The 24,715-nt window shown below is 69.2% G+C and overlaps 2 protein-coding genes across 2 annotated transcripts; both read right to left on the reverse strand.

Annotated features, from left to right (window-relative positions):
- Window positions 1-973: 973 nt before the first annotated feature.
- On the reverse strand, window positions 974-8,782 carry DGAT1 (diacylglycerol O-acyltransferase 1). Its single transcript, XM_054590644.1, has 17 exons — window positions 8,460-8,782; window positions 4,575-4,662; window positions 3,524-3,564; window positions 3,335-3,420; window positions 3,201-3,253; window positions 2,883-2,988; window positions 2,633-2,746; window positions 2,449-2,544; window positions 2,244-2,347; window positions 2,119-2,157; window positions 1,994-2,035; window positions 1,875-1,919; window positions 1,690-1,802; window positions 1,543-1,608; window positions 1,375-1,462; window positions 1,214-1,276; window positions 974-1,129 (listed from the first exon to the last, which is right to left on the reverse strand). The coding sequence occupies exons 1-17, from the start codon at window positions 8,654-8,656 to the stop codon at window positions 974-976; spliced, it is 1,497 nt and encodes a 498-aa protein (XP_054446619.1). The 5' UTR covers window positions 8,657-8,782.
- A 5,483-nt stretch (window positions 8,783-14,265) lies between these two features.
- Window positions 14,266-17,508, reverse strand: SCRT1 (scratch family transcriptional repressor 1). The gene is made up of 2 exons (XM_054590666.1): window positions 17,077-17,508; window positions 14,266-15,206 (listed from the first exon to the last, which is right to left on the reverse strand). Exons 1-2 carry the CDS (start codon window positions 17,189-17,191, stop codon window positions 14,266-14,268), a joined length of 1,056 nt encoding a protein of 351 aa, XP_054446641.1. The 5' UTR covers window positions 17,192-17,508.
- Window positions 17,509-24,715: the final 7,207 nt, after the last annotated feature.

The following is a 24,715-nucleotide window of genomic DNA, read 5'->3' on the forward strand; positions in this document are numbered from 1 at the left end:
GCTCCGAAGGGTGTCTCCAGGTGGGCCCCTTCCCTCCAGCACCTCTGGCCCAGGGGAGGGGAGGGTGTGGGTGGGGGCACCTGAGCTGCTGGCCCCGCAGCCCGGGCACACCTGGCCTAGCCCAGCGCCCTGAGCGGACCCACCGAGATGAAGGGGCAGGGACCCACGGCGGCCTCCCACCCTCCCGGTTGGCGGCAGGGTCTAGGGGTGAGGCGTCCTGAGGGCTGCACTGTGGGGGCCGCCCAGCCCTGGGGGCAGGAGGGCAGGTAGGGCGCGCTGGGGCCCCGCCCAGGTCAGGTGTGGGCAGCTCCGCGGCTGGAGCATGTGCTCTGGCCTCCGCTGAGGGGGGAGGCCACGTGTAAGATCTGGTGCTGATGCGTGACCCTCTTCCACGCCCTGGGCTCCTGCCCTGAGCCAAGGTCCACGTCCAGGGAGGCTGTGGGCAGGGCCCCGCCCCACGCATGGGATCAATGGGTTGGGAGGTGGTTGGACGGAAGTGTGAGCCGAGCTGAGCCGCCTCAGGCCCGTGCTGTGTGCAGCCCGCCCGCCCCCCCCCCCCCGCCCCTCCCTCCCACCAAGGGTGCCCCGCAGGCCAGTGCGGCAGCCTCTCCCAGGGCGGTCCGTGGGGCCCAGGTCCGCAGCTCAGGAGCACCGCCGCCGTCAGAGCAGCTGCCCCCATGGACCTCTGGGAGGGGCCGTGTGGTGTGGCTGTCACCTCCACCAGCCCAGCACCCTCAGGAAAGCTGGTCACTCTGGACAGTACTTTATTGATACCCTCAGAGCCTTGGGCAGAACCCGCACAGACCCTTGAGGTGCTGGCCTGTGCCGAGTCCCCCATTCCCGAGGGGGGAAGAGGCGGCCCCATAGGGGCAGAGAGGCCTCCTGCGGGCCAGGAGGCAGTGCCGAGCAGGCAGCCTGCGCTGAGCACTCCGGCGGGGGCGGCGCGGCGGCAGCGAGGCGCGGGCGCGGCGGCTCAGGCCCCGGCCGCCGGGGCCTCGTGGTGGAGCACGTAGTAGTCGTGCACGTACATGAGCACGGCCACGGGCTGCCCGATGATGAGCGACAGCCACACCGCTGCGTTGCCGTAGTTGCCGCGGAAGAAGCGGCTCACGACCCAGGCCAGTGGGATCTGGGGGCAGAGTGCGCGGTCAGGGGCCACGGCGACCACCCGGTGCAGGCAGAGGGGTGGGTGAGGAGACCACAAGGTGCTCACCTGAGCCATCATGCCGGTGAAGGCCCAGAGGCGGAACATGCGGAGAGGGATGCTCACCAGGTACTGGGTGGGCGGGAGGGGCGGGCGTCAGCCTGCTCCTCAGGCCTCGGGCCCCGGGCCCCCGCCCCCAGCCCAGGGCAGGGCGCCCACACAGCACTGACCTCATGGAAGAAGGCCGAGGCCAGGAACACACCGGTGCTGGCGACCCACTTGCTGTAGCCACGCCGGAGCATCGGCTTGTAGAAGTGCCTGCGGGGAGAGGAGGCTGTGGGCAGGCGCCCAGGCTCCCTGCGGGCTGGCCAGCGCCCCGCACCCAGGCTCACACCCACCTGAGGCACCACTTGTGCACTGGGATGTTCCAGTTCTGCCAGAAGTAGGTGACAGACTCGGAATTCCTGGGGTTCAGAGGCAGCGGTGGTCAGGCGGCGCCGTGACCCTGACCGGCCCCGGCCCCAGCACCCACCAGAGTCACCCACCACCAGTCCCGGTAGAACTCGCGGTCTCCAAACTGCATGAGCTCGGCCACGGCATTTAGGCAGGAGTGGAAGAGCCAGTAGAAGAAGATGAGCCAGATGAGGTGGTTGGGGACCTGGGGGAGAGGCGAAGTCAGGTTCCCGAAGGCCCCACCCTCACGCCCTGCCCCACTGCCCAGCCCGCTCACCGCAAGCTTCAGGAGACGCTCGATGATGCGCGAGTAGTCCATGTCCTGCGGGGACAAGGCTCAGCTGGCTCCCTGGGCCGCCCCCACCCCTCCAGCCATGGGGAAGCCTGACCCCTCACCTTGAAGGGCTTCATGGAGTTCTGGATGGTGGGGACCATCCACTGCAAAGGAGGGCACAGTGTCAGCTCCTGCCCCAGAGCACCGGGTGGGACCCCCGGCCCCGACCCCGTCCTGGCCCACGTACCTGCTGGATCAGCCCCACCTGGAGCTGGGTGAAGAACAGCTGGGGGAGGAAGCAGAGAGCAGCCGGCTCAGCCCCCAGCATCTGGCAGCCTCCAGCCCCTCGCGGCCCCCAGCCCCCAGCCTCACCATCTCAAAGAGCCGCCGCAGCAGGAAGCGCTTTCGGATGCGGGGGGAGCGGGGAAAGTTGAGTTCGTAACACAGCGTAGGGGCGAAGAGGAAGTAGTACAGGTCTGGAACGGGAGGGTGGGGCTGGCACCCGGCCGGCCTGCTGACCCCAGCACCCGGCCCCGGCCCCCCGGCCCGCCCTCGGCCGGCCCTGCAGGCCCCTCACCTCGGTGGGTCAGGTTGTCCGGGTAGCTCACGGCGCCTGTGCGCTGGGCCGCCGCACGCTGGGCCGCCGCACCGCCGGCCTTCTTACCTGAAGAGGCTGGGGCCAGCGAGGGGAGGAGAGGGCGGGGAAGGTGAGGCCCTGCTGCGCCCGGCCCCGCCCCCGCCCGTGGCCCAGAGCCCCTCACCAGTCTTGGCCTTGGCCCGAGCCCGGTCCTCCCGGCACCAGAGGTTGACGTCCCGGTAGGAGAACAGCTTGAGGAAGAGGATGGTGTGCACGGCCAAGGCCAGCACGGAGCCCACTGCGGGAGAGCTGGGCTCAGGCTGCGGCCCCCACCCCGCCCCCCGGAGAGCTGCGGCCCCGGGGCGGCCCCCGAGGCTGGCTGGGCCTCCCCTGCGGTCCCCAGGACGGGCTGGGGTGGGGCGGGGTGGGGGCACCTGGAGTGATGGACTCCAGCAGGAAGGCCACGGCCGCCGGGAAGCAGAGGATGGTGGCCAGGTTGGCCGTGTGCAGCAGCAGCCCCGCCTGCTCCGTCAGGGCCCCCTGGGGGGAAGGGGGAGCAGTCCTCAGCCAGGGGCCCCACTCCCTGGACAAAGGGTCTCCCCGGTGAAAGGCTGTCAGGCCCAGGGTACAGCCCCACCGGGGAAAGCCAGGCACAGCGCGATGCTCAGTGGGGCGGGGCACCCCCTGCCTGGAGCCCAGGCCTGGGGAGCAGCAGACCTCCGGCCGGGGCAGGGGGTGAGGGCCCTGCTTACCACCGCCAGGCGCTTCTCCACCTGGAAGGCAGCCAGCGCGAAGAGATTGGCCCCTGAGGACAGAAGACCGTAGGGCAGGGTCAGGTGTGGGTGAGGCCTGTCCCCCCCAAGGGCCTCCTCGGTGCCCAGCTCACCAATCACCAGGCACAGGGCGGGCCAGCTGTAGGGGTCCTTCAGGAACAGAGACACCACCTGGATGGGGTCCACCAGGATGCCGTACCTGTGGGTTGGGGGATGAGGGCCTGAGCAGGCAGGGGCACCCGCGTGGGCCGTGAGAGCGGCGGGGCCTCGGGTGGGGCTGGGGTCCTGGGGAAGACACTCACTTGATGAGGTTCTCCAAAAACAACCGTGCGTTGCTCAGGATCTGCAAGAGAGGGGGTTTGGCGGCGGCCCTGAGCGCAGCGCAGAGCTGCCATCGCGGGGCGGGGGTGGCGCGGGCGCCAGAAGCAGGGGAAAGGCCGTGGGCGGCACCAAGGGCCTTTCAGGAGGACGGTGCTGCGGCTGCCAAGCCCCGCTGCACACCCAGCCCAGGCCAGCAGTGGCCTCCAGGGGCGAGGACACACTGTCTCCTGAGCGTATCTGCTTGCCCAGCAGCCTCTCACCCACCAGGCAACGTGTCCCCCACGTCTCCCGGGCCCATCCTGGGGCCGCAGGCGGGAAGCTGTGGGTGTGCCAAGAGCCCCTCCCGCCGCAGGAGCCTTGCCTTTGACCTGGAGGCAGGCGTGTCAGCGTTGCGGGGCTGCGGGTCGAAGGCCTGCCGCCACATCAGCCCCAGTGCTGGGGGCTGGGCCCCACAGGCCCTGGCCCTCTGCCCCGCCCCACGGGCCGCCCGCTGGAGCCCTGGACTCCAGCCCCTGCGTGGTCAGGACTGCTGGTCCCAGCCCAACAAGGTCCCAGCGGGACCTGGGCCCCAGAGGCAGGGGCCCCCGCCAGGCCACAGGTGAGGCAGGGGCGCTGTCCCGGGGCACCTGCGAGCCAGGCTGAGGGGGAGAGGCTGGGGGTCCGCAGAGCTGGGGCTGGGGCTGCCGCCCTGAGCCCACAAACCACCTCCTCACCCCTGTCGGCCCCAGGCTGGGCCAGCCAGGGGCCCCACACCCACAAGGGCCGTTCAGGAGGAGGGGCACTTCTCGGGCCGCAAGAACGACCACCGGCACACGCTGCCAGGGAAGCCTGTTCCCACAGAGCGCCCGCCCGCGCCCCGGGAGCTGCCAGCCCGGGGCCAGCCACCCACCCGGTCCCTCCCCTCTGCCCCCCAGGGACCCTCAGCCGCAACTCACAGCGCAGAGGCCCTCCCACAAACCCCAGCCACACGAGTTCTGTGCACGAGCGGCGGCCCAGCTCCACCGAACCCCACCCGACCGCCAGCCCACTCACCAGCATCACCACACACCAGTTCAGGATGCCGCGGTAGTTGCTGAAGCCGCTGTCCGAGCTGAACAAAGAATCCTGCAGGCGGTGGCACCTGGCGGGGCAGGAGGCAGTGAGGACCTCGGGCAGGGCCGGAAGCTGCCCGCGCTGCCAGGCCCAGGGCCGAGCAGCACCCGGGGGCTGGGCCAGATCCAGCCCCTCGCTCGTCCATCCAGCCCGGCAACGGGGCGCCACACTCCCCACCCCACCTCCTCTTCTGTCCACTCTCCCTACTCCCCATTTACAGCCTGAGAGGAACCAGGGAGGCGCATCCGGGCCTGCCCCTCTGGGCACTGGGCAGGGGCAGCCACAGCGCCCCAGGCCAGGAGCCCAGCCTCGCTCCCCAGGGGCCTCTGGCTGCCACCACGCACGCCGGCCACGGAGGGGTGACGGGCCCACAGAAGAGCCCACCCCGGGGACGGGCGGACCTGCCCAGCAGTGCTGGACAGAGGTGGGCGGGAGGCAAGCCCACTTCGCCCGGTCCGCTCCTCCCACCACCCAGCCAGCTGAGGGGTCCCCACCGCAAACCCCCTCTCCTCACGCATGGCCCACCCAGGGCTGAGTGGGCACAGGGACCAAGGCCAAGGGCCATGAGAGGAGCCGCGGGCCGGGCGGGGGGGCGGACAGGCACCTGCGGGGGACTTCTCTCACAAAAGCAGGCAGCACTACCCCATCCAGTGCTAAGGTGGGGGACACGGGCAGATCCTTATCTCCCTGCCTGGCTCTCAGGGTGACAGGGGTGGGGAAGGGGCCCTGCCCCCCCACACACAGGCCAAGCCCAACCTCACCCCTGCAGCACGGCCCTGGGAGCCCCAGGAAGCCCCACGCGGTGTTGAGCAACACCTCCAGTTTTGTAAGAGGCGAGGCGAGGGCCTCCCTTCCCTCCTGCAGGCACGTCTTTGTCTCGGGAGGGACCCACGCAGGGGCACGGGCGGGGGCGGGGGTGGAGTGGGCACCGCGGCTCCCCTCAGAGCCGGCCCTGCCCGCAGGACCGAGGTGCGGGGCCAAGGAGCCAAGGTGCTGCCCTGCACTCTTCACCCGGGGCACTGCACACAGGTCACCTCGGCCTCCCCAAACCAAGCTCCGGCCGCCCAGCCACAGGCCTGGCCGCCCGGGCTCCTCCGCCGCGCGGGGGGCTGTGCTCTCCCCCCAGGGCCCTTTTCTCCCTGGTCCCTACACCTGCCTTTCCGCAAGGCAGGCAGGGGCCCCAGGCCCCACTCATCAAAGAGGGAGGGTCTCTGAGCCTGTCCCTGGAGCCCAAGTTCAAGCCCATTGGCTCCCACTGGAACCGGCCCAAAACCGCCTCCTGTGGTGCTGGCTGGACACCCCCGCCCCCGGCTGCCTCACAGCACTGTGACCCCTGCCCCCTTTCGCTGACCAAGGCCACGCTGGCCCTGTCTGTGGCAATTGCTAAGGTGGAAATGAAGGTGGAGAAAGGGTGTCGCTGTCCAACCTGACACAAAATGACATCACAGAACCTTCCAGACCCTCCCCAGCCTGCCTCCTGACCCTCCTCAACCCCAGGCATGCCTTCCCCTCCGGCCAAAGGCCACGACCCAGGGCAGGACGCCCCGCGCCCACAGAGGTCCGGCCGCGCCAGCACAGTTGGCAGCAGCGGCCAGACGGCCAGAGCGCAGACGGGCACGTGGCACGGGCGGCAGGGCCTGGCCGCCCTGTCCTGCGGGGGCGGCACTGGCCAGCCTCTCCCCCTCTGCGGGGGCGGCCCTCACCCTCGTGCCTGTTGGGGTCCCACCTGCTCCCCAGGCGCCCAGCCAGCAGTGCCACCCTAACTCGTCACACGTGCCACCTTGCTCAGCCCTCACATCAGCTTTGGGAGGCAGGCGCACAGGGCAACTGAGGCTCCAGGAGGTTCAAAGCTTTTCCAGGTATGGACCACGCCCAGGACCCCACGCCCACCTGGGCCAAGGCCTGGGGCACAAGGCGGCTGGTGGGCTCCCCACACTCTCGGGCCCTGCCGGACAGGGAGAGGCAGAGGATGCCCCAGAACAAACACCCCGGGGAAGCCGTGAACCCCGGGAGAGCGCAGGAGCTGCGGGAAGGAGGGAGCCACAGGCAGAGCAGCAAGGGTGGCCGTCTCCCGGCTGCGCACAGCCACACCCTGGCCCGGGGCTGGAAGAGAGGAACTCACACAGGCAGGCCCAGGTGAGCAGGAAGTGCAGGGAGGGGTGAGGAGGTCGGCAAGAGGACAGGCCCGTTCCGGAGGATGACGAGGAGGCGCGCCAGGGGCCGAGGCCTCGGAGGGCAGCCAGGGCCGGCAGCCCCCGCCGCCCCGACACCCTGACCGCAGCCCCCGGCCCGAACCTGGTGGCACTGGGTTGGAGGAACAGACGCACGTAGCCCAAATGTCTGGGACACCAGGAGGGCACTGTGGTCACCAGCTGCCCCTCTGGCCCTGGGCAGGCCCATCCCTGCCATCCACTGCTCCTCCTGCGGGAGGTCCAGACCCCCAGAATGGGGCCGACTGGGCTCCTGCTCACCCCACCCGGCGAGCAAGCGCACGGGAGGGGCTGCTGGCCCTGGCCCAGCCCAGATCCAGCGTCCAGCCCCCCCGACGACCCGGCCCCACCGCCCGCAGGGGCGAGGGGGCTGCCATGCCCCGCACCCAGAGAGGGCAGCTTGGGGAGCTGACGCAGGCGCTCCCAGACCCCATTTATTCCACGCGGCCTCGTTTGGCAGCACCCCCGACAGACACAGGAGGCAGGCACCCCTCTCAGCAGGGCCACCTCGCCTGGGACCAAGCCTCCCTGCACTTCACGGCCGACCTTTGCTCACAGGCTCAACGCTGAGATAATCTTATCTGCCGGGTGGACTGTGCGCAGTCCACGGGCAGGGGCAGCACCCACACCCCCACACCCGGCCGCCCAGGCCCACCCTCCCCAGGGGCCCCGGAGAAAAGCCTCTGTTCTCCCTCTAAGAGGGCGAATCCTTGCCCTCTAACCCAGCGATTGCCCGCTTCCTGCTCAATGACCCCTAGTCCTGACGCTGCTCCCAAAGCCAGAGCCCCGAGGGCCGGGGGGCCAAGGCGAGGGCTGGAGCGGGGCAAAGGGATCCCTTGGAGCCAGGTGGAAGGGGGAGCCAGTGTCCAGGCAGGCCGGGACCACCCCTCAGGCTCCGCCTGCCCCCTCCACCGGTCCACCGGCCCTTCACCCGCGCGTGGGCCCACTTCCGACCCCTCTCCTGTACCCCAGGCAGGACCCAGCCTGTTCCTCCTGCAAGTACTTGTTGTGGCAACACAAGCAGGGCGCAGGTCGGCCCAGCGCGGGGTGAGGGATGGACGGGCTGGGAAACGAAGGGGCCCGGTTCTTGTCCGAAGGACGGGAGAGCCGCCCACCGCCGCTGCTCCTGGCCTTGGGCAGCCCCTCTCCCGCTGGCCCCCTCCCCGGCCGGCGCCCTCCTTTACCCCCAAGGCTCCCCTCCCAGCCCTCAGGAGGAGCCCCCTTCATCTGAGAGCGCCCCCTTAGCTCCGTCTCCTTCCGGACAGAGGAAACTTGTGCAAGGCTGGAGCCGGCCCGCCTGCAGCGCCCGGCGCCGCGCTCCCCCGGGAACGCGCACCCGGACCCACCTGAGGATGTGCGGACGGCGGAGGGTCTAGAACCGGAGCTACTGCCGGCTCCCCTCCGTGCGCCCCCCGCGAGTGGCCTCGGCAGGCGACGCTCCCCCCGGGCCTCAGTTTCCCGGGGTGAGCCCAAGCGGCACACCTGTCTACGCCAAGTCCGGGAGCCGGGCTCTCGGAAACGGAGCCCGCGCTGCTGCGGCCACGCCCGAGGAGCAGGGGACGGTGGCAGGGGCCTAGGTCAGGGGTCAGAGGTTATGAGTCAGTGGCCCCGCTACCTCAGATCCCGGTGGCCGCTGCCCACGTCGGCGTCTCCGTCCTTGTCCTTCTCTGGGGCCGGGGCCGGCGCGTCACCCCCGGCGTCTACGTCCCGCACCTCTTCTTCCGCCGCCGTGGGGCCGCCGCCGCCCTGGCTCGAGGGCCGAGACCCCGTCCTCCGGCGCCGGGAGCCACCCGCGCCGCCGCGGTCGCCCATGGTTCAGCCCGACACTGCCGCCGAGTCGTGGCCCGCGGGGTTCTCAGCGCCCGAGGCCCTCGGCCCCGCCTCCAGACCCAAGGCCAACGGCCGCCACCGCCCCCTGCCGGCCGCCGTAGCCCGCGCGCCGCCGGGCCCGCCCACGGATCGCCGCCGCGTCGCTCCAAGAGCCGCTAAGTGGCGGGCGGCCCGGGAGCGCGCCCATTTGTAGTGCGCGGGCGCGCGGGGCACTCTGGGAGTCGTGGTCGCCCGGCGCGGGGCACCCTGGGAGTCGTGGTCGCCCGGCCCTGGCTGGAGCGCGGCGGCGGCGGCGGTGGCGGCGGCGGCGCCCCTGCTGACGCCGGCTTTGCGGCAGCTGTGCGCCTCCGCTGGCCGCTGGTCTGCCCCATGGCCACTCCATGAAGTCAGGCGCGGAGTGTGGGGTGGAGGTTGCTTATGAAACGCGTCGTGCGTTACCGTCCGGTCGCCGGCCGCAGCCCCGTCCGCGGGGCCTAGGCGCGCCCGCCACCCAGCGCGTTGGTTCCCAAGCGCGCACCTCGCGGAGCACGACTGTAGTGACCACCACAGGCACCCGCTTTTCCTCAACCAAGGCTGTCAGACAAGCGCCAGGCCAAGGACTGGCGCGTGGAAAAGGCCCCAGGCCCCGCGCGCTCCCTGGACCCGACGCGGGAGGGGAGCAGGTGCGGGCGTCCGGTGTGGCCACGCCCACTCACGCCTCCTCCTACCGGGTGCCCTTCCGCCCACGTCCGCAAACCTGCGGGGCCTCCCCGTTTCCCACTGGAGCCAGTTCAGCCAGGGTGTGGGGAGGTTGGGGTGCCGGGTCGCAGGGATGCAGAGGCTTCTGTGTCATTGCACAGCTTGTGCCACCTCCCCCTGCGTTAGATAAAACAACTAATCCACAGTGACAACCTCAAAATGCAGCACGCGGGTGGGCGGAGCCGCGTCCCACCTAGGCTGGACCCGCGTCCTGCACGGGGCACGGAATGTGAGCAGCCTGGATCTCGAGGTTCAGGTTCTTACTGGGGGCTCAGGCCTGGTTTACCCAAGAAGCCTGCAGCAGCAGAGCCCGTCAGCCATGCTGAGAGGAGCACCTCGCAGGAAGCTAGTAAACCGAGAGGCTCAGCCTGAGGTCAGTGGCCTGTCCTATGGGCCTGGCTCGCCCCTGTACCACCACCTCTACGACGGTGCCCCGGCCCCCTGGTGGCACATTCCTGCTGCCACCCGGCCTTCTGGGGCTGATGTTAGCCTGGCATCCCTACCTGGCAGGCTGGGGCTACCTGGCAGGCGTCTTCGAGTAGCCTGCTTGGAGGCTGCCCTGACTGGGAGGGAGAGCAGCCTTCGCGTGCCCACGTGGCCCCTGGTTCGATATGCCAGGACCAGCCCCGTCTCCTATCCAGTCTCCAAGAGCGTTCGTCTGTTTGTCGCCCGACCCCGGACAAGCGGAGTACTGATCCCAGGGGAGAGGAGACAAAGGAGAGGGTCCTTTGGGAAGACGCAGAACAGAGGTGAGCCCTGGGAGCTTCGCCACTCCCTCCCGGCTCCATCTCCCAGGCTGCGAAGAGGGAAGACCCGCACTGGCGCCCACGTGTCCCCGCGCGCCTTCCGGCCTTTTCCTTCCCCAACACAGATCCAAAAACTAGAAGGATGGCCCAGGCTGGCCAGCGGACTGGCAAAGAAGGTTGACGGCTCAGGACACCAGTAGGCTGACAGAGGCTGAGCGCAGTAGCTAATGAGAAGTGCAGGGTTGTGTTGGAGATGGATGACCGTGTCCACGCCTCGGCTCCAAGCGGTCGGCTGGCAAGTGGCGGCGGAGTGAGGTGACCAGAACGGACCCGGGACGAGGGTTAGGAGAAAGCCAAGGTTCCCGCACTGGAGTCGAGAGCAAAGAAAGCAGGGCCGCGCGAGCCAATGGGAAGGCACGGACTGTGGGCGCACCAATAGGCAGAACCTCGGCGTCTGCGGGGGGGTGGGCAGGGCGGGAACACCAGGTGGGGGCGGGGCCCATGGAAGCCCCACCCTGAGCAGCAGGCCCGTGCGTTCGGACCCGCTGCCGGTCAGACTCGCCTGCTGTCCACCCGCTGGAGTCTGGGTGGGCCCCTGGGCCCGTCCCATGCCACGGTGGGAACAGCTGGGCTGACGTGGTTTGGCCACGTGGCTCCAGGACTTTGGGCCTCTCAACTCCTGCCTATCAGGATGTGGGGGGAGGGGGGCAGGGGGACGTCCCTGGGACAGGGGATCCCTGTCCCTGGGCTGTCCCTCCCGTGACAGCCCCACCCCTCATCGCCCCAACTCTCTAGAGCCCGAGAGCTGGGGGTGCTTGTGCAAGCCCCTCTGCCCCCTGGCACCTCCTCCCCCAGAACCATGCCGGCCTCCCCAGAGTGTGGGAACCTCTCCCCCACCTCTGAGGGTCAGGATGCGGGCCAAAGGCTGCAGGAAGGGACCAGACCTCGCCCCCTTCCCGTCCCCACCTTCTCTGGCGTCAAGAGGGCTCGCTGGTGGCTGTCAGCGCTGCTGGGGCGGCAGGAACCCTACAGGGACACCGGGGGCAGTTCGGGCCATTGGACTGCGGGCCCTGCTGTGCCCACTCTGGCCATTCTAGAACCGCCTGGAGCTGGGCCTGACTGCCTGCTGGAGTCCCTAGCGCCTCCAACTGCTGGCACAGTGTAGATTCACCTGCCGCAGGAGAGGTGCCCAGTGCTTTGCCCTGGAGAGAAGGGATGTCCCCGGGGCTTGGAGGCCCCCCCCCCCCGCCGCCGCTCGTGCTGGTGTAGAGGGCAACTCTCTTGCCAAAGGGAACACGGGCGCACCCTGGCGAAAAGCAGCGACGTGCCCCGGGGCTGCTGAGAAGGCTGCCACTCCCAGCGCAGTGCCTGCGCCTGCCGCACCCTAGGGTCCGGCGAACCAGGAGCGATGCCCCCAGACGTCCCCCGCGCCCCGTGCAGAGCAGGCAGAGCCCTGGATAGATCAGCCCGACACTCCAAGTTCTATCAAGAGTGGCGTTTATTCTCCTCGTGGAGGTGCGGTGCTCCGGGGAGCTGGTGCTATTGTGCTTAGGAAGGAGGTCTGTCCGTCCGTCCGTCTGTCCGGCCGGCCCGGCCCCAAACGGGGGCGGAAGAGAGGCGCGGCCCGAGTAAAAATCCCGGCCTGTTCCGGGTGGGAATATGTACAAGGCGGCGGGGCGCAGGCGGAGGTGGGGGCGGGGCGGGCCGGCGGCCGCAGCCCCCACCCGAGGGCCCCCGCATCTCGGGCCCTACTTGTAGAATCAGTACAAAATAGGTGCTACCTAAACGTTCCTTCTACCTGAATTCGCTAAGTCGGTTATTGTGCTGCTTAGTTATGGGGGCAGGAGGGGGCCCATGGCTTTCCACGGCGGCGCGGTGCGGGGAGAAGCAGGAGGCCCTGGCCGGCCCACGGCCCTCCAGCCTTCTCCGTAGGTAGGTAGACGGGCGTGGGAGGGGGGGGGGGGGGAGGGTGCCTGTGTGTGTGTGCATGCGGGTGCGCCCGACACAGGAGGGCAGGTCCCGGCTTGGGAGCTGTGTGGGTACCCAGCCGGGGTGTAGGGGTTCGGGATGTGCACCCTGCTCTGCTGGGCCCTCAGGTCCCCCCGTGCGGATGCAGCTGGGCAGCAGCGGCGCTTGGCGCCCGCGGGGACCGGGCTGACCAAGTCATAGGCTCCAGCGTGCACCTTTCCGTTTGTCCCGGGGCCCTGGCCCAACAGGGCAGAGCTGGTAGCCAGAGTGTGGAAGTACTGGGTCGGCATGGGCGGCCTTGGTGGCGCTGGGCCTTGGGGCTCTAGGTGTTTGCCACCGAGCTGAGGACGCCAGGACCAAATCGAAGGCAGAGACGGACTGCGCCCAGCACTCTGCCCGGGGTGGAGAGGGTAGGGCGCGGGGTGGGGTCTAGGGATTCGGCCTCTGCTGCAACTGCCGCTGTCCCTGGCGCATCCAAGAGCGTTGTGCCCCTGTCGCGAATACGCACCCCCCCACCCCCGCAGGTCGCCGTGGCCTTGGCAGACTGCGCAGTGGGCCTGGCACATAGTAGGTACCCAATGAACGGCCAATGGATGATGGACAACTGAAGGAGGGGTTGGGGGGGCAACCACCCCCCGCCCCGCCCCTGGAACCATTACACCGCCGGGCTCTGCCTTGGGGGGGGGGGCGGGAGTGGGAGGGGAAGAAAGTCTGCGCGTCCGGCCCCGCGCAGCGTCCCTGATCTAGGGGCCTATGGGGTGGGTGGGGCAGGGGGATACCTGATTCTCAGTAACTCTAGAGGCGGCGGCAGCTTCGCATGCAGTGCGCATTATTGCTCTATAGTCAGCATCGGACTAACTAAGAGGGGGAGGGAACGGGCAGCCCCGGGAAGGGACGGGAAGAGGGTTGGGGCTGCATGCAGTGACGTCACAAAGGCGGCGGCCAATGGGGCGGGCCCTTGGGGCGGAGTCGCCGCCGAGGCTTTGGCATAGACGGGCGAAAGTTGGCAACAGAGTGGGGGAGGGGCTTGGGACTCGGGGGAGGGGCCGGCCTCGGAGAGGCGGGGCCTGAGGCTCCCAGGAGGCGGGGCCCAGGTGGCAGCGGGGTTCGGGGGCGGGGAAAGTGATCCTGGACATCCCAAGCCCCGGGCGTCGGGGGGAAGGATGGGGCCGCAGCGCCCCTTCCCTGACCCGAGTGCAATCCGTTCATAAAGAAAACGTACAAATACAGAAAGAAAGAAACCCGACGCATCCGCAACCCCCCCAGGGGGCTTTACCCGCGAAGCGAATACAGAGAGGTGTGGAGAGGGCCGCGCCTGGGCCTGCCTGCCGGGCCCCAGGAATCCGTCCTCCAGCGCGGAGCGCCCGGGTGCGAGGGAGGGAGTCCCGGGGCGGGGCGGGCGGGGGTCTGAGGAGGTCGGGAACGTCCATGCGGTTCGATATGCGTCGTTATATTCGTTATGGAGGACGGAGCCCGGGGAGCGGGGCTGGAAGAATCCGATTTGGCAGAGGGTGCGAGGCGAGGGGAAGAGAGCGGCTCGGACTGAGGCCCCAGAAGGGATCCAAGGGAAAAGGGCGCCGCTGTCCTCCTCCCTCCCCGGTGCCCAACGCGTCTCGCACTCCGGGGTCGGCGAAGACTGAGGAGTGGGGATGCCTCTGCGGGCCGCGCTCCTGCTCCTTCCGGGCCTGCCGCTGGGGAGGGACCGGCTCCCTGGACATCTAGGCCGCAGGCCTGGCCCTGGAAGGCTTGGGAAGGGGTGGGGAAGACCTGAGTCTCTGCGACAAGATCCAGGGGCGCAGAGGAGGGAGGAGGGGGACGCGCCCTACCTCACCCCACCCCCGTCTTCAGAAACCTAACTCGGAGCTGAGGTTCGGTTCTGGGTCTCCTCGACCCTATTGCTGGGAAAAAGCCTGGGGCACCCTGGAGGGGAAGGGAGGGAGCTCGGGGTGGGTCTCCCCTCGGGACCCTATTGCTTGAAGGGGCCGGCGAGGCCCCTGTCGGCGGGGCGGGGCCGGGCCCCCTCCCCCTATTGCTGTGAGGAGGGGCCCACCCTCCCGCCCCTCCGCCCGAGCGCTGGCGGAAGCTTCCTTGGGGGCCCGCGTTGGAAGAGCCGCCCCAGCTGACGGAGGCGCCGCCGCCCTAAGCCTGCACGGGGCTGAGCTGCGACGCGGCCGGCGCTGGGGCCGCGGGGCCGCCGCCGCCGCCGCCGCCGGCGCCGCCCTTGAAGCAGGCCGACTCGTAGTGCTTGTTGAGATAGGACTTGAGCGCGAAGCTCTTCTTGCAGCGCTTGCACTGGAAGTGCTTGAAGGCCGAATGCGTCTGCATGTGCGCGCGCAGGTTGGAGCGGTCAGCGAAGGCCTTGCCGCAGTGCGCGCAGCCGAAGGGCTTCTCGCCGGTGTGGGAGCGCATGTGGCCCTGCAGCAGCCAGGGCCTGGAGAAGGCCTTGCCGCACACGCCGCACTTGTGGCGCAGGTCGTGCGTGAGCAGGTGCATGGCCATGGCCGGCATGGACACGTACACCTTGCCGCACGTCGGGCAGCGCCGCGCCAGCTGACTGTCCAGGCTGCGATGCGTCTGCTTGTGACGGCTCAGGTTCGACGACGTGGCGTACGTTTTCCCGCACTCGCCGCAGGCGTGCCGGCCCCCTGCGCTGCCGGCCCCGGGCCCCGCGCGGGCCTCGGCACCCGCCCCTGCGCGCGTGCTGCCCCGGCCGCCGGACCCCACGGCGCGCGCGCCCGCCCCAGCCCCGCCTCCGCCGTCGCCGTCGGGGGCCGAGGCCGTGGACGGGGCGGCGGCAGCGTTGGTGTTGGTGGCCTTGCGGCGCGAGCGCCCGTCGGTGATGAAGAAGGCGTCGGCCGCGTAGCCCTCGCTAACGGCCGCGTCACCGTTGATGTAGCCGCCCGCCGCGGTGGCCAGCTCCGGGCGCGGGGTGGGCGGCGGCGCCGAGCCCACGGCCGCCGGGCCCAGCTCCCCGCGCACCGCCGCCGCGTACATGGGCTCCGGGGACGGCCCTTTAAGCAAGGCCGCCTCGGTGTCGCCATCGTAGACGGAGGCGGGCCCCGCGTAGTCGCTGAGGTATCCTGAGGACCGAGGCGGACAGACAGGCAGGCAGAGGGAAAGGAGACGGGCAGCGGGCGAGACACACAGAGGCGGGCGGCGGGAGACACCGGGGTCCGGAGAGAGGGCAGCGGGGGAGGACAAAGGGGAAGGGGCCGAGGGACCGCGGGGACGGAGGGTGAAGGCGGCGGGGAGGGGAAGAGAAGAGAGGAGAGATGAGACCGAGTCCGGCCCGGCTCCGCCCCCGCCTCCCGCCGGCCCCACCCTCGCCGGGGGAGGAAGACGCGCATCTTCGGCGCGGCTGCCCCCCTTCAGCAGAGCCTCAAGGTCAGGGGGGAGGGGAGGCGCTTCCCTCGCCCTCCTTCCCCTTCCCCTCCCCCTCGGGTTCTCCCCACTTCAGCAGTTTTCTCTGATTATGCAACATACTGCAGACCCGCAGCGCACAAAGCCGGCGCCTCCCGCCAGGGACCCCATCGCTACCGCCCCCCGGGGCTCCCAGCGGCTCTTCCTCTGGGTCCCCGGGGCCTGCACCCAGCCCTGATGCCGCCTTTCTCGGGTCCTCTAGGTCCCACAAGGAGCCCTGGAGACGCCTTCGCCTGCAGGCCCCACCCCCTCGTCCCCTCTCCCTGGACTTGACCCCCTCGGGCTCCAGACCCGGTTCCCTGCCTCTGCGCCGCTGCTCCCTGCACGCCCTTCGGCCATCCTGCACCCTGGGGTCCCGCCTCGCTCCGCACCGCCCTTTCCCGCAGGCCCTGACTCCTGCGGGGCCTTCCCAAGGCAGGCCAGGCGGCGAGGGAGACGGCCAGGGCGTCCACCGGGGGACACCTGCGCAGGGACAAGCCGCCGGCGGGGCGGGCAGCATCGCTCAGGCTGGCAGCCGCAGGTGTTCTCAGGGCGCAAGACGGGCCTCCCAGGCCGCCGGCGGGGCGGGCTCCGGCTCCTCCAGGGCCACTCGCCGCCGCCACCCACCCTGGCGCCCCTCAGGGTGGGCTGCCCACTGACCCCGGGACGCACGCAGCCACCCGGACGTACTCTCCGCCAGGGTTGCCAGTCACATGGGTGCACGGTGGCCTCGGAGTCACATGGTCCCATGCAGTGGCACACAGGCAGGCACACGCTCATACAGGGTCACACACAAGCGCACAGTCACATGGCCACACGCAGTCACATGGGCGCACACAGGCTCACACACAGGCTCGTGCTCCTGCAGGTCACACGCGTCCTGCCGCCCTGTGTCGCGGGCACTCCCGGCACCCGTGCCCGCGTGCCGGCCGTTGTCCTTGAACTCGGGTGCCCTCACACAAAGAGCCTCCCCTGCCCACTTCCTCCTCCCTGACCCCGGCGTCGGGGAGGACCCGGCTGCCGCCTCTGCCCGCGCCTTCAGCCCACAGGTGGGCGGCCCCCGCCGGCCCCGTGCCTGCTCCCCGGAGCCCACTCCGCCCCTGCTGGCCCGAGCAGGCAGCCTCGGAGGTGCCGCCGAGGGAGAGAAGAGCACACTGAGGCAGGCCCAGGCTCCTGGGTGTGGGTCTGCCTGCGCCGCTGGGTCCCGCCGCGCCGGCAGGTGTCCATGTGGCATGGGCCGCAGCGCGGGTCAGGGCACGCCTCAGGCACTTCCCGTTCCTGCCCCCTGCGCCCCCTGCGCCCCCTGCGCCCCCGGGCACCGATACTTTGGCTGCCCAGCCCGGGGCCAGTCCTGGCCTGACTCTGCCTTCCCCTCTCCCCACCGCCATCTCTATCCGCCCTACAGTCTGGTTTCAGCCACCGCCTGCTGCTGCTCGGCTTCCCGGGGACCTGTGTCCTGGGGTCCCTGCCCCCCGCGCCCCGCCGCCCTCCGGCCCCCACCCCTCGCAGCCCTGCCGGGCCCGCCGCCCGCAGCCTCAGCCCGGCTCGCACCTTTCTCGTGCAGTCGCACGCCGAGGTCGCCGCGGGCGCGCCCGTAGGAGCTCTCGAGGTCTGCCGAGGAGAACGTGTCAAGTTTGACCTTCTTGACCAGGAAGGACCTGGGCATGATTCCTGCGGGGCTCCGGCGCTGCGGGCCTGCGGAGCCGGGGCGCGGGGGGGCTGCAGCCGCGGCGAGGCCCCGTCACCATCCGAGGAGCGGCGGGAGGTAGCGCGGGTCCCCACTCCGGCCTCTGGATGCTGCCGCAGGAGCGCCGTCCTCTCCGCCTGCCTGCGCTTCCTCCTCTGCGCCTGCCTTCCTTCCCTCTTCTCCACTCTTCTCGCGGCGCCTCTTGTGTCTTCTCTTCTCTTCCTTCCTTCCTTCCTTCCCTCCTTCCTTCTTTCCTTCCTTTCTTCCTTCCTTCCTTCCCTCCTCTGGTCCCGGCTTCCCAGCCCGCAGTGCCGCCCCTGGACAGGCGGGGGAGGAGGCTGGGGGGGCGGGAGGGGGGAGCGGCTCCGTCCCGGGCCCAGAGGCTGCGAGTGGGTGCAGGGCTGGCCCGGCTCCGCGGCCCCCTTCCCCTCCCCCCCGCCGCCGCGGCGGAGCCTCAGTCAGCGACCCCCCATGTCCCCGGGGGTGGCGGCGCCGGGCCCGGCGAACACGGCGGCGGCGGGAGCGGCGGCAGCTTCAGCACCGCGGCCAGCGCCGGCCGGGCCAGCACCTCGGCCAGCGACCGGGCGCGCTCTGCCGGCGCGGGCTGCGCGGGGCGGGCCGCGGGGGCTCGGCCGCCGGGCGGGGGTCCTCGGCGGGGGTCTCGGGGAGGCTGGCTTTATTGTTCTGCAGCCCGAGCGGCGGCGGCGGCAGCGGCGGCGGCGGGCGGGGGGCGGGGGTCCTCGGGGGGAGGGGTGCGCACGGAGGGCGGGCCGAGGGAAAGGGGGAGGGGGAGACAGGGGCTCCGGGGGCGGGGCTCGGCGCTCGGACAGCTCCCGGCCCGGCCTCCTGCGCCCGCGGCCGCCTCTGCCTGCGGCCCGGCCCAGCCTCCCGCTTTTAAAGCCCGGGAGCTGCGGGAGGGGGAGGGCGGGAGGGCGGCGGAAATGGCTGCGCGGGGCCGGGCCCGGCCGGGGTCTCCTGGGAAGGGTCCTGGGGATGCCGCGGCCCCCGCGTCGGGTAGTTCCCCCGCGCGGCTCGGGGATGGGAGCGCGCAGCCGGCGGCATTGTCGGGGGCGCGGGGCGGGGGGGCGGTGTTGGAAACCGTCCGGGACCCACGAGCCCCGGACTTAGGATATGCCGGGAGGGGACGCGGGGCAGACCGCAGGCTAGTCCCGCCCGCCCGCCCGCCCGCTTTCGGGTGCGGAGCCCAGGGACCCGCAGCGGCGGGCGGGGCGGCGGGCGGCGAGGCTGCGAGTGCTGAGGCAGCGGAAGCGCAGCGTGGAGGCTCTGCGCGCGCCCCGTGCCGCAGTGTCGCCCTGCCTCTCGGTCACCCGGGCTGACCCCGCGCCCACGGGCGAGGCTCCCTCCACCCGCCCCCCTCCCAAGGGGCCGGTGCCGAGTGCGGCAGCGACCCAGCGAGCGGGGGACGCGCGGGGACAGGGGCTGCCATGCCCTTGCTCCAGAAACTCGGCTTCACTGGCGGCTTTCCGCCCTTCCGCGCGGCTGCGGCTCCCGCCCCCCCGCCCCGCGGCCCCGTAACAGGCGGGCAAACCCTTCCCGCGGCCGCCCACCCCGGGCTCGAGGCCCCCATGACGTCAGGCCCAGCAGCCAATGGCGGGGCGCGAGGGTGCGGGGTGGGGGGGCGGTTTCCGAGCCGCACAATGGCAGCACGCGGGGACATATGTCCCTTATTAGGGCCCGGAGCCGCCATTGTCCCCTCTCCCGCCCCCGCCGGTGCTGCGGGTCTGCCCCGTCGGCGGGCGGCCTCAGGCGACCTGCTGTCGCCGCGGACCCGGGTCGCAGGGCGGCTCCGGGCGCGGCCGAGCTCGGGGCCCGGGCCGGGCTGCGGTGCGCGCGCCCGTCGCTGCGCGCGGTGACCTTGTGTGGGGCCGCTCGGCGGGCGCGCGCGGCAGTCGGGCCACGGCGGGCGCGCGCGCGCGCGGGGGCGTGCGGAGATTGCTGAGCTCAGCGCCCCGGCGCAGCCTGCACTGCGCCCCGCTGTCCCCCGCATCGTCACCCGAGAGTCGTCAGAGGGCGGGTGCGAGCCAGCCCGGCGCGGGGACGCGGAGGAGACCGCAGGCCCGCTTTGTGGCCGGCAGCCCCGGCCGTGGCAGCGACAGAATATTCATCTTGCGTGGCAGGCGCTCCCGAGGGGCGGGGGTGGGGCGCGGCCGCCCCCTTATCGCCGAGCCGCAGCCGGCGAGGTCCGGAGTGGGGGCGGGTACCGGGATCTTCATCCGTCGAGCCGCTGGTCCCTGCTCCCTCCCAGGGGGGCCGGGCCGGGCCGAGCCGCAGCCGGAGGCCCGGGGCCAATTAGCATTTTGATTGCGGGACTGGGGGGCCCATCTGGACCGAGGCCTAATTACCGGGCGAACCCTCCAGGTGCTGCCGGGACGCGCCAGGCGCAGCCCCTCACCTCGTGCTCCCTGCCTCCTCCCAAACACGCGGCCCCCGTCGCTGCTCTGCGACTGCCTCCGCGTCCCCCTCCGTTAGTCCCCGTCACCCTGTCGCTCTGGCCCTGCCCTTTGTCCCTCCGTCTTCACCTCTTTCCTCGATCGCCCTTCTCTGTCCCCTTGTTTCCGTATCCGCTGGCTGTCCACGTCCCTGCCTCTCTCTGTCAATCCCCCCCCTTGGCCCCCAACCCTCTAGAAAGAGGAGGCGCCGGAGCCCTGACCCATGTGCCCGCGGCCGGTGCTCCCTGGGGAACCATTCGGGCGGCCCTCGCTCTCTGCCGCGGTGGAGCTCACAAGCCCTCGGGGCGCCCGGCGGGGAGGGGCAGCTGGGCCCAGGCCTTGGCCATCGGTCCGGAGCCTCCTGGGTGTGCAGCGCACATGTGCCCGGCTCAATTACTTGGCCTCCTCGCCTTGGTGGCCCCCCATCCCGAGGTCCCTGGGCCGCGGTCCTGGGGTCCAGCCTGGAGAGGCTGGGCAAGGACAGTTGGTGATCGTCAGGCCTTGGGAAACTTTCAGCCCTCCTGCACTGGGGTCGTGCGGCGCCCCTCCCTCTGAGGGCTGGCGGCCTGCAGGGCTTTGTTGCGCGACAGAACCCTCGGGTCCTGGGCAGCCCCACGGGCCCCCTCCCGGGTGTAGGGGCCACTGCTCCGCGGCCCCGGTGCACAGCACTGCTGGGCCGGCCCCCTCCACGGGGGTGGGAGGCACACGCGGCGTTGGTCTGGTGCCGCCCCGCCACCCTCTGCTTCCGGGTGTGCCACCTCCGGCCCTGGGCAGGTCCCCTGTTACTGAAAGGCCAGGGTTAAGGCAGAGACTCCAAGTGCTGTGTCCTCAGTACCCTGCCCCGCGAGAGCCCGGAGGCCCGTATGTGCCCTCCGTGGGTCCTGCGGTCACCTTCCAAGCCCTCCTCTGCCCCAGTGGGGCTCCAGCCCAGCCCGGCCTAGAGGGTCCGGCCCTGGACGTCCCCCTCCCTGGCTGCCAGGACCCTACCTTGGCTAGGAGCCTCCTTTTGGTCTGGCTCCCTGGCACCGCGACAGCCTTCTCTTCTACTGCAGAATTGCTCCCGGAAGCAAGTTGGTGTGCTGGGCGCAGAGTTGTGGTCCCCGCCCTGCTGACTCCGGCCCAACTCCCCTTGTCCCACTGTGCAATGGGACTCAGGGCTCTGCAGCCCCTGTCCCCTGCAGCCCAGGGTTAAAGAGCCAGCACACCCTTCGAGAAGCCTTTCTGTCGGTGCTGGGGGTCTCGCCCTCCAGACCACCGCGGGGTCCGTCTCTAGGCTTCGTCAGGGACAGGCCGGGGTGGGTGTGGGTGCAGGTAAGAAGATCTTGGAGAGGTTGGCGTGTTGGGAGCCGTTTCTGCCTTCACCTTGCAGACCTGCACTGAGCACCAGGCTGCACCCTGCTTGTTGAGGCAAGGGCAGCAGACGCTGGGCCTGTGCTCCCGGCCCCCACAGACCGGCCCAGGGCGGGACGCTGCCCAGAATGAAGGGCGGCCCAGGTAGGCGAAGCGGGAGCTGCCCCGTCCGGGCTGGAGAGAGGCAGTGGAGGGCAGCCGAGACTCCGGAGTGCGGGCCACGCGAACTGCGGGGCGTGTGGCTGGGAGCCCCAGGCCAGAGAGCCGCGGGTGTTTGAGGAACGTCCTGGGGTCTGGGGAGAGGACCACCGAAAGGATGAGCAGGAACAGCCCCTGGAGCTCACACAGGGTGGGACCTCAGGATCCACGGGTGTCAGGTTGAGCATTTAAGGGCTTCCTTCCCCGAGGGGGAAACTATTGAAACGAAACAAAACCCCACTCTGAGACCCAGTCACGCTGAGGAGCGCGACCTGAGGGGACCTGCGGCACGGAGCCAACGTCAGGGTCGTTCGTAGGGAGACGCCACCCTCTGGAGCCCAACAATGTACCGTTCACATTTGGCCGCCAGTGAAAAAACTACCAGGCAGTCCCAGAGCCAGGAAAACACAGCTCAAAGTGAGGAGAAAAATCAACAATCAGAACTGAGCCAGAGCGGACACCGGTGATAGAACTCGTGGACGAGGGCGTCCCCAAGTTAGGGCTCCATCCCGGCCCTGGGAGCTGGGGGGAAGGCTGATCGTGTGCCTTTGTTTTTAAAAAATCCCACCTGAGGATATGGGAGAGGAATGGGGAGAGGGAGGCGCGGGGAGGAGAGAGAGAGACATCGACATGAGAAACATTGATCGGTTGCTTCTCATAGGCTCCCTGACCAGGGGTCAAACCCACAGCCTCGGTGCGCACCCTGACCGGGGGTCCAGCACGCAGCCTTCCGGCGCACAGGGCAACGCCCAGCCAGGACGTGACCAAACACGCTCAGAGGAGACAGGGAAGGTATTAAAAGGCCCAAGTTGAACTTCTAGAAATGAAAATTGCAATGGCTGAGATTTAAAAAATACATACGCAAGATGGAATCAATCCATCAGACTCTGCAGATGAGTGAATTTGAAGAGCTGCAATAAAAATGACCCGACGTAAAACCCAGAGGGAGAGGCTGAAGGGAAGGGCAGAGTCTTAGCCTGTGACGCAGCCGCAAGGGGCCTGGCGCACGTGCAACGGAGTCCAGAAAGGGAGGGGACTGGGACAAATATTGGTAGAAACGGTGGCCCATTTTTTTTCACATTTGATGGAAATGAAAAATGCATGGATCCAAGAAGATCACCAACCCCCGGGTACACATTAGAGGAAGAAAACCACACCAGGCCACATTGTCATCCGATGACAAAGGGAAACATTAAAAGCGGCCGGGACAGAGGCCCTGGCTGGGGAGCTCGGCTTAGAGCGTTTTCCTGATACACCGAGGTTTTGGGTGTGAGCCCCGGTGCGGGCACTTGCTGGAGTCAGCCAGTGCACACATGAGTAAGTGGAACAGAAAACGCTCTCCCCCGTCCTCTCTCTAAAATTAATCAATAATTTTTCTTTAAAAGATGGGGACAATATCTTTAAAGTACTGAAATCAAAGCACCTCTCACCTGGAATCCTATACCCAGGGAAAATCTCTTTAAAAAATGCAAGTGACCTGGACTTCTCAGACATACAGAAGCAGAAAGAGCTCACCAGCCACTGGCCGGCACCACGGGAACTCCTGAAGGAAGGGGTCGCCGCTGAAAATCTAGGTCTCCGGGGATGAAAAGTACAGAAATTATAACACAGTGGGCACATGTAAAGACTTTGTTTCTTGTTATTGAAAACGTGCCCTGGCTGGTGTGCTCAGTGGATTGAGTGCCGGCCTGCGAACCGAGGGGTCACCAGTTTGGTTTCCGGTCAGGGCACAGGGCACACAGGCCTGTGGGCTGGGTCCCCAACTGGGGATGCGAGAGAGGTGACTGATCAATGTCTCTCTCACACAGTGATGTTTCTCTCTTTCTCTTCCTTCCTCCTTTCCCCTATAAAAATAAATCTTTAAGAGTAAAAGATACTTGACGGATTAAATAAACGGTAACAACGTATGTGCGATTTAAGACAAATGTAGTAATAAAATGTGTAACTAGATTGCGCAGAGGCCAGGAGGGGGCGACAGAAGGACATTCGTAGGTGGCTGTCCAGGCACCCAGCTGCGCCCAGGTGGCAAGCTTTCCTAGCCTTGCGTGCTCTGTGACAGTTTCTCAGCCTTCCTTTTTTCATGACCTTGGCCGCTTTGAGGAGTACCGGTCAGTTTTGTAGGCTGCGTCTCAGCTGGGGTATGTCTGACGTTCTCGTGACCAGCTGAGGATCTGGGTTTGGAGAGGAGGCCTCCGGGGGCGGTGGTTATTGCACCCCAGCAGGGGGTCTGTCTGCGTGACCCCCCGCCCGCTGATGCTGACCTCGGTCACTTGGGTAAAAGGCGGTGTCTGCCGGGCGTTTCGTCTGTAAAAGCACTGTTGTTCCGGCAGTTTCCCACTGGTGCGGGCTGGACCTCCCTAACTCAGAAGTTCTGATTCCTCAGCCTCTCCTCCCCCGCCCCAGCCCTGTAACCCTGGACCCAGCCTGAGCTGCTCTCCTTTCCGCCTGCACCCTGCCTGCCAGCACCCCTGGCCTGCTGTGGCCTCCCCCCGCGGCTCACACCTGCCCCTGGGCCTCTCTGCTCCCCTCTTCTCCTTTCAGAGGCCCCGCTGCCCTTCTCTCTCTGCTCTGTCCCCGCCACCTCCTGGCCCTTCCCCTCCCTCCAGGATCCTAGTGCATCTGGGCTCACAACGCCCCTGTGGTTTCCCCCAGGGGTTTCCGGGGGCAAAGAGCTGCAGCCCCTGCCTCGCCGGCCTGGACCAGTCAGCCTCCCGCGGCTCCTTCCGCACATCTGGCTCTGCCTGGGGCCACACCCTCTGCCCGGGCCTCCAGGCCCCTTGCAGGAGTCAAATGCTGCCTCTGCAGGAAGGCCTGGCCTCACCCCTTACTAGAGGTCCCCCCACCCCCGGCCGCGGACAGGTTAGCTCTGCTGGCTGCCTCTGCCCTCCGAGATCGATCCTCGCCTTCAGGGGGGCAGGGGCTTTGCCTCCCCAGATGATCTGAGCCCCCACCCTGAAGCCTTGCAGACCCGTCTGAGCAGTCTTCCGGCGTCGGACGAGCTGGCAGGCCCTCCTAACCCCCGTCCAAAGCTGACAGGCGGCCTGGGCCCGGTGGGTCTGGCTCAGCCACAAGGCGTGGCCCAGCCAGCCTAGCCCCGTGGCCCACACCCCGCACCCCGCACCCCCCCACCCTGTCCCAGCGCCTTCAGTGCCTGGCTCTGCCCACACTCGAGCCCATCCCCTTGGTAAAGGCTGGGCCCTGCCACCCTTGGGACAGCTCAGGCCCCAACCCCTGAGGGGTGGGAGTCCTGCCGCCGTGCCACAGCAGCCAGCGCCCCTGGGATGGCCTAAAGCGGCCCCCGCGGCCCCCGGGGTCCACCCCAGGGAGGGAGGGGTGCTGGTGCAGGGCAGCCTTGCGACTAGAAGTCCACTCTGAGCAGGGATCCAGGCAGGTCCATCCCTGGGGGCAGGCGGCCTGGGCAGCCGCACAGCCCTGAGCTCAGAAAAGCCTGCGTGTGGCTTCCTGCTCTGGTGCCACCTCATGGAAATGCTTGACGGTTTTGTGA

The sequence above is a fragment of the Pteronotus mesoamericanus genome, unplaced genomic scaffold (assembly GCF_021234165.1).
Source record: "Pteronotus mesoamericanus isolate MK-2021 breed Mesoamerican mustached bat unplaced genomic scaffold, CSHL_Meso_final scaffold_174, whole genome shotgun sequence".
In the NCBI taxonomy this organism is placed as follows: Eukaryota; Metazoa; Chordata; class Mammalia; order Chiroptera; family Mormoopidae; genus Pteronotus; species Pteronotus mesoamericanus.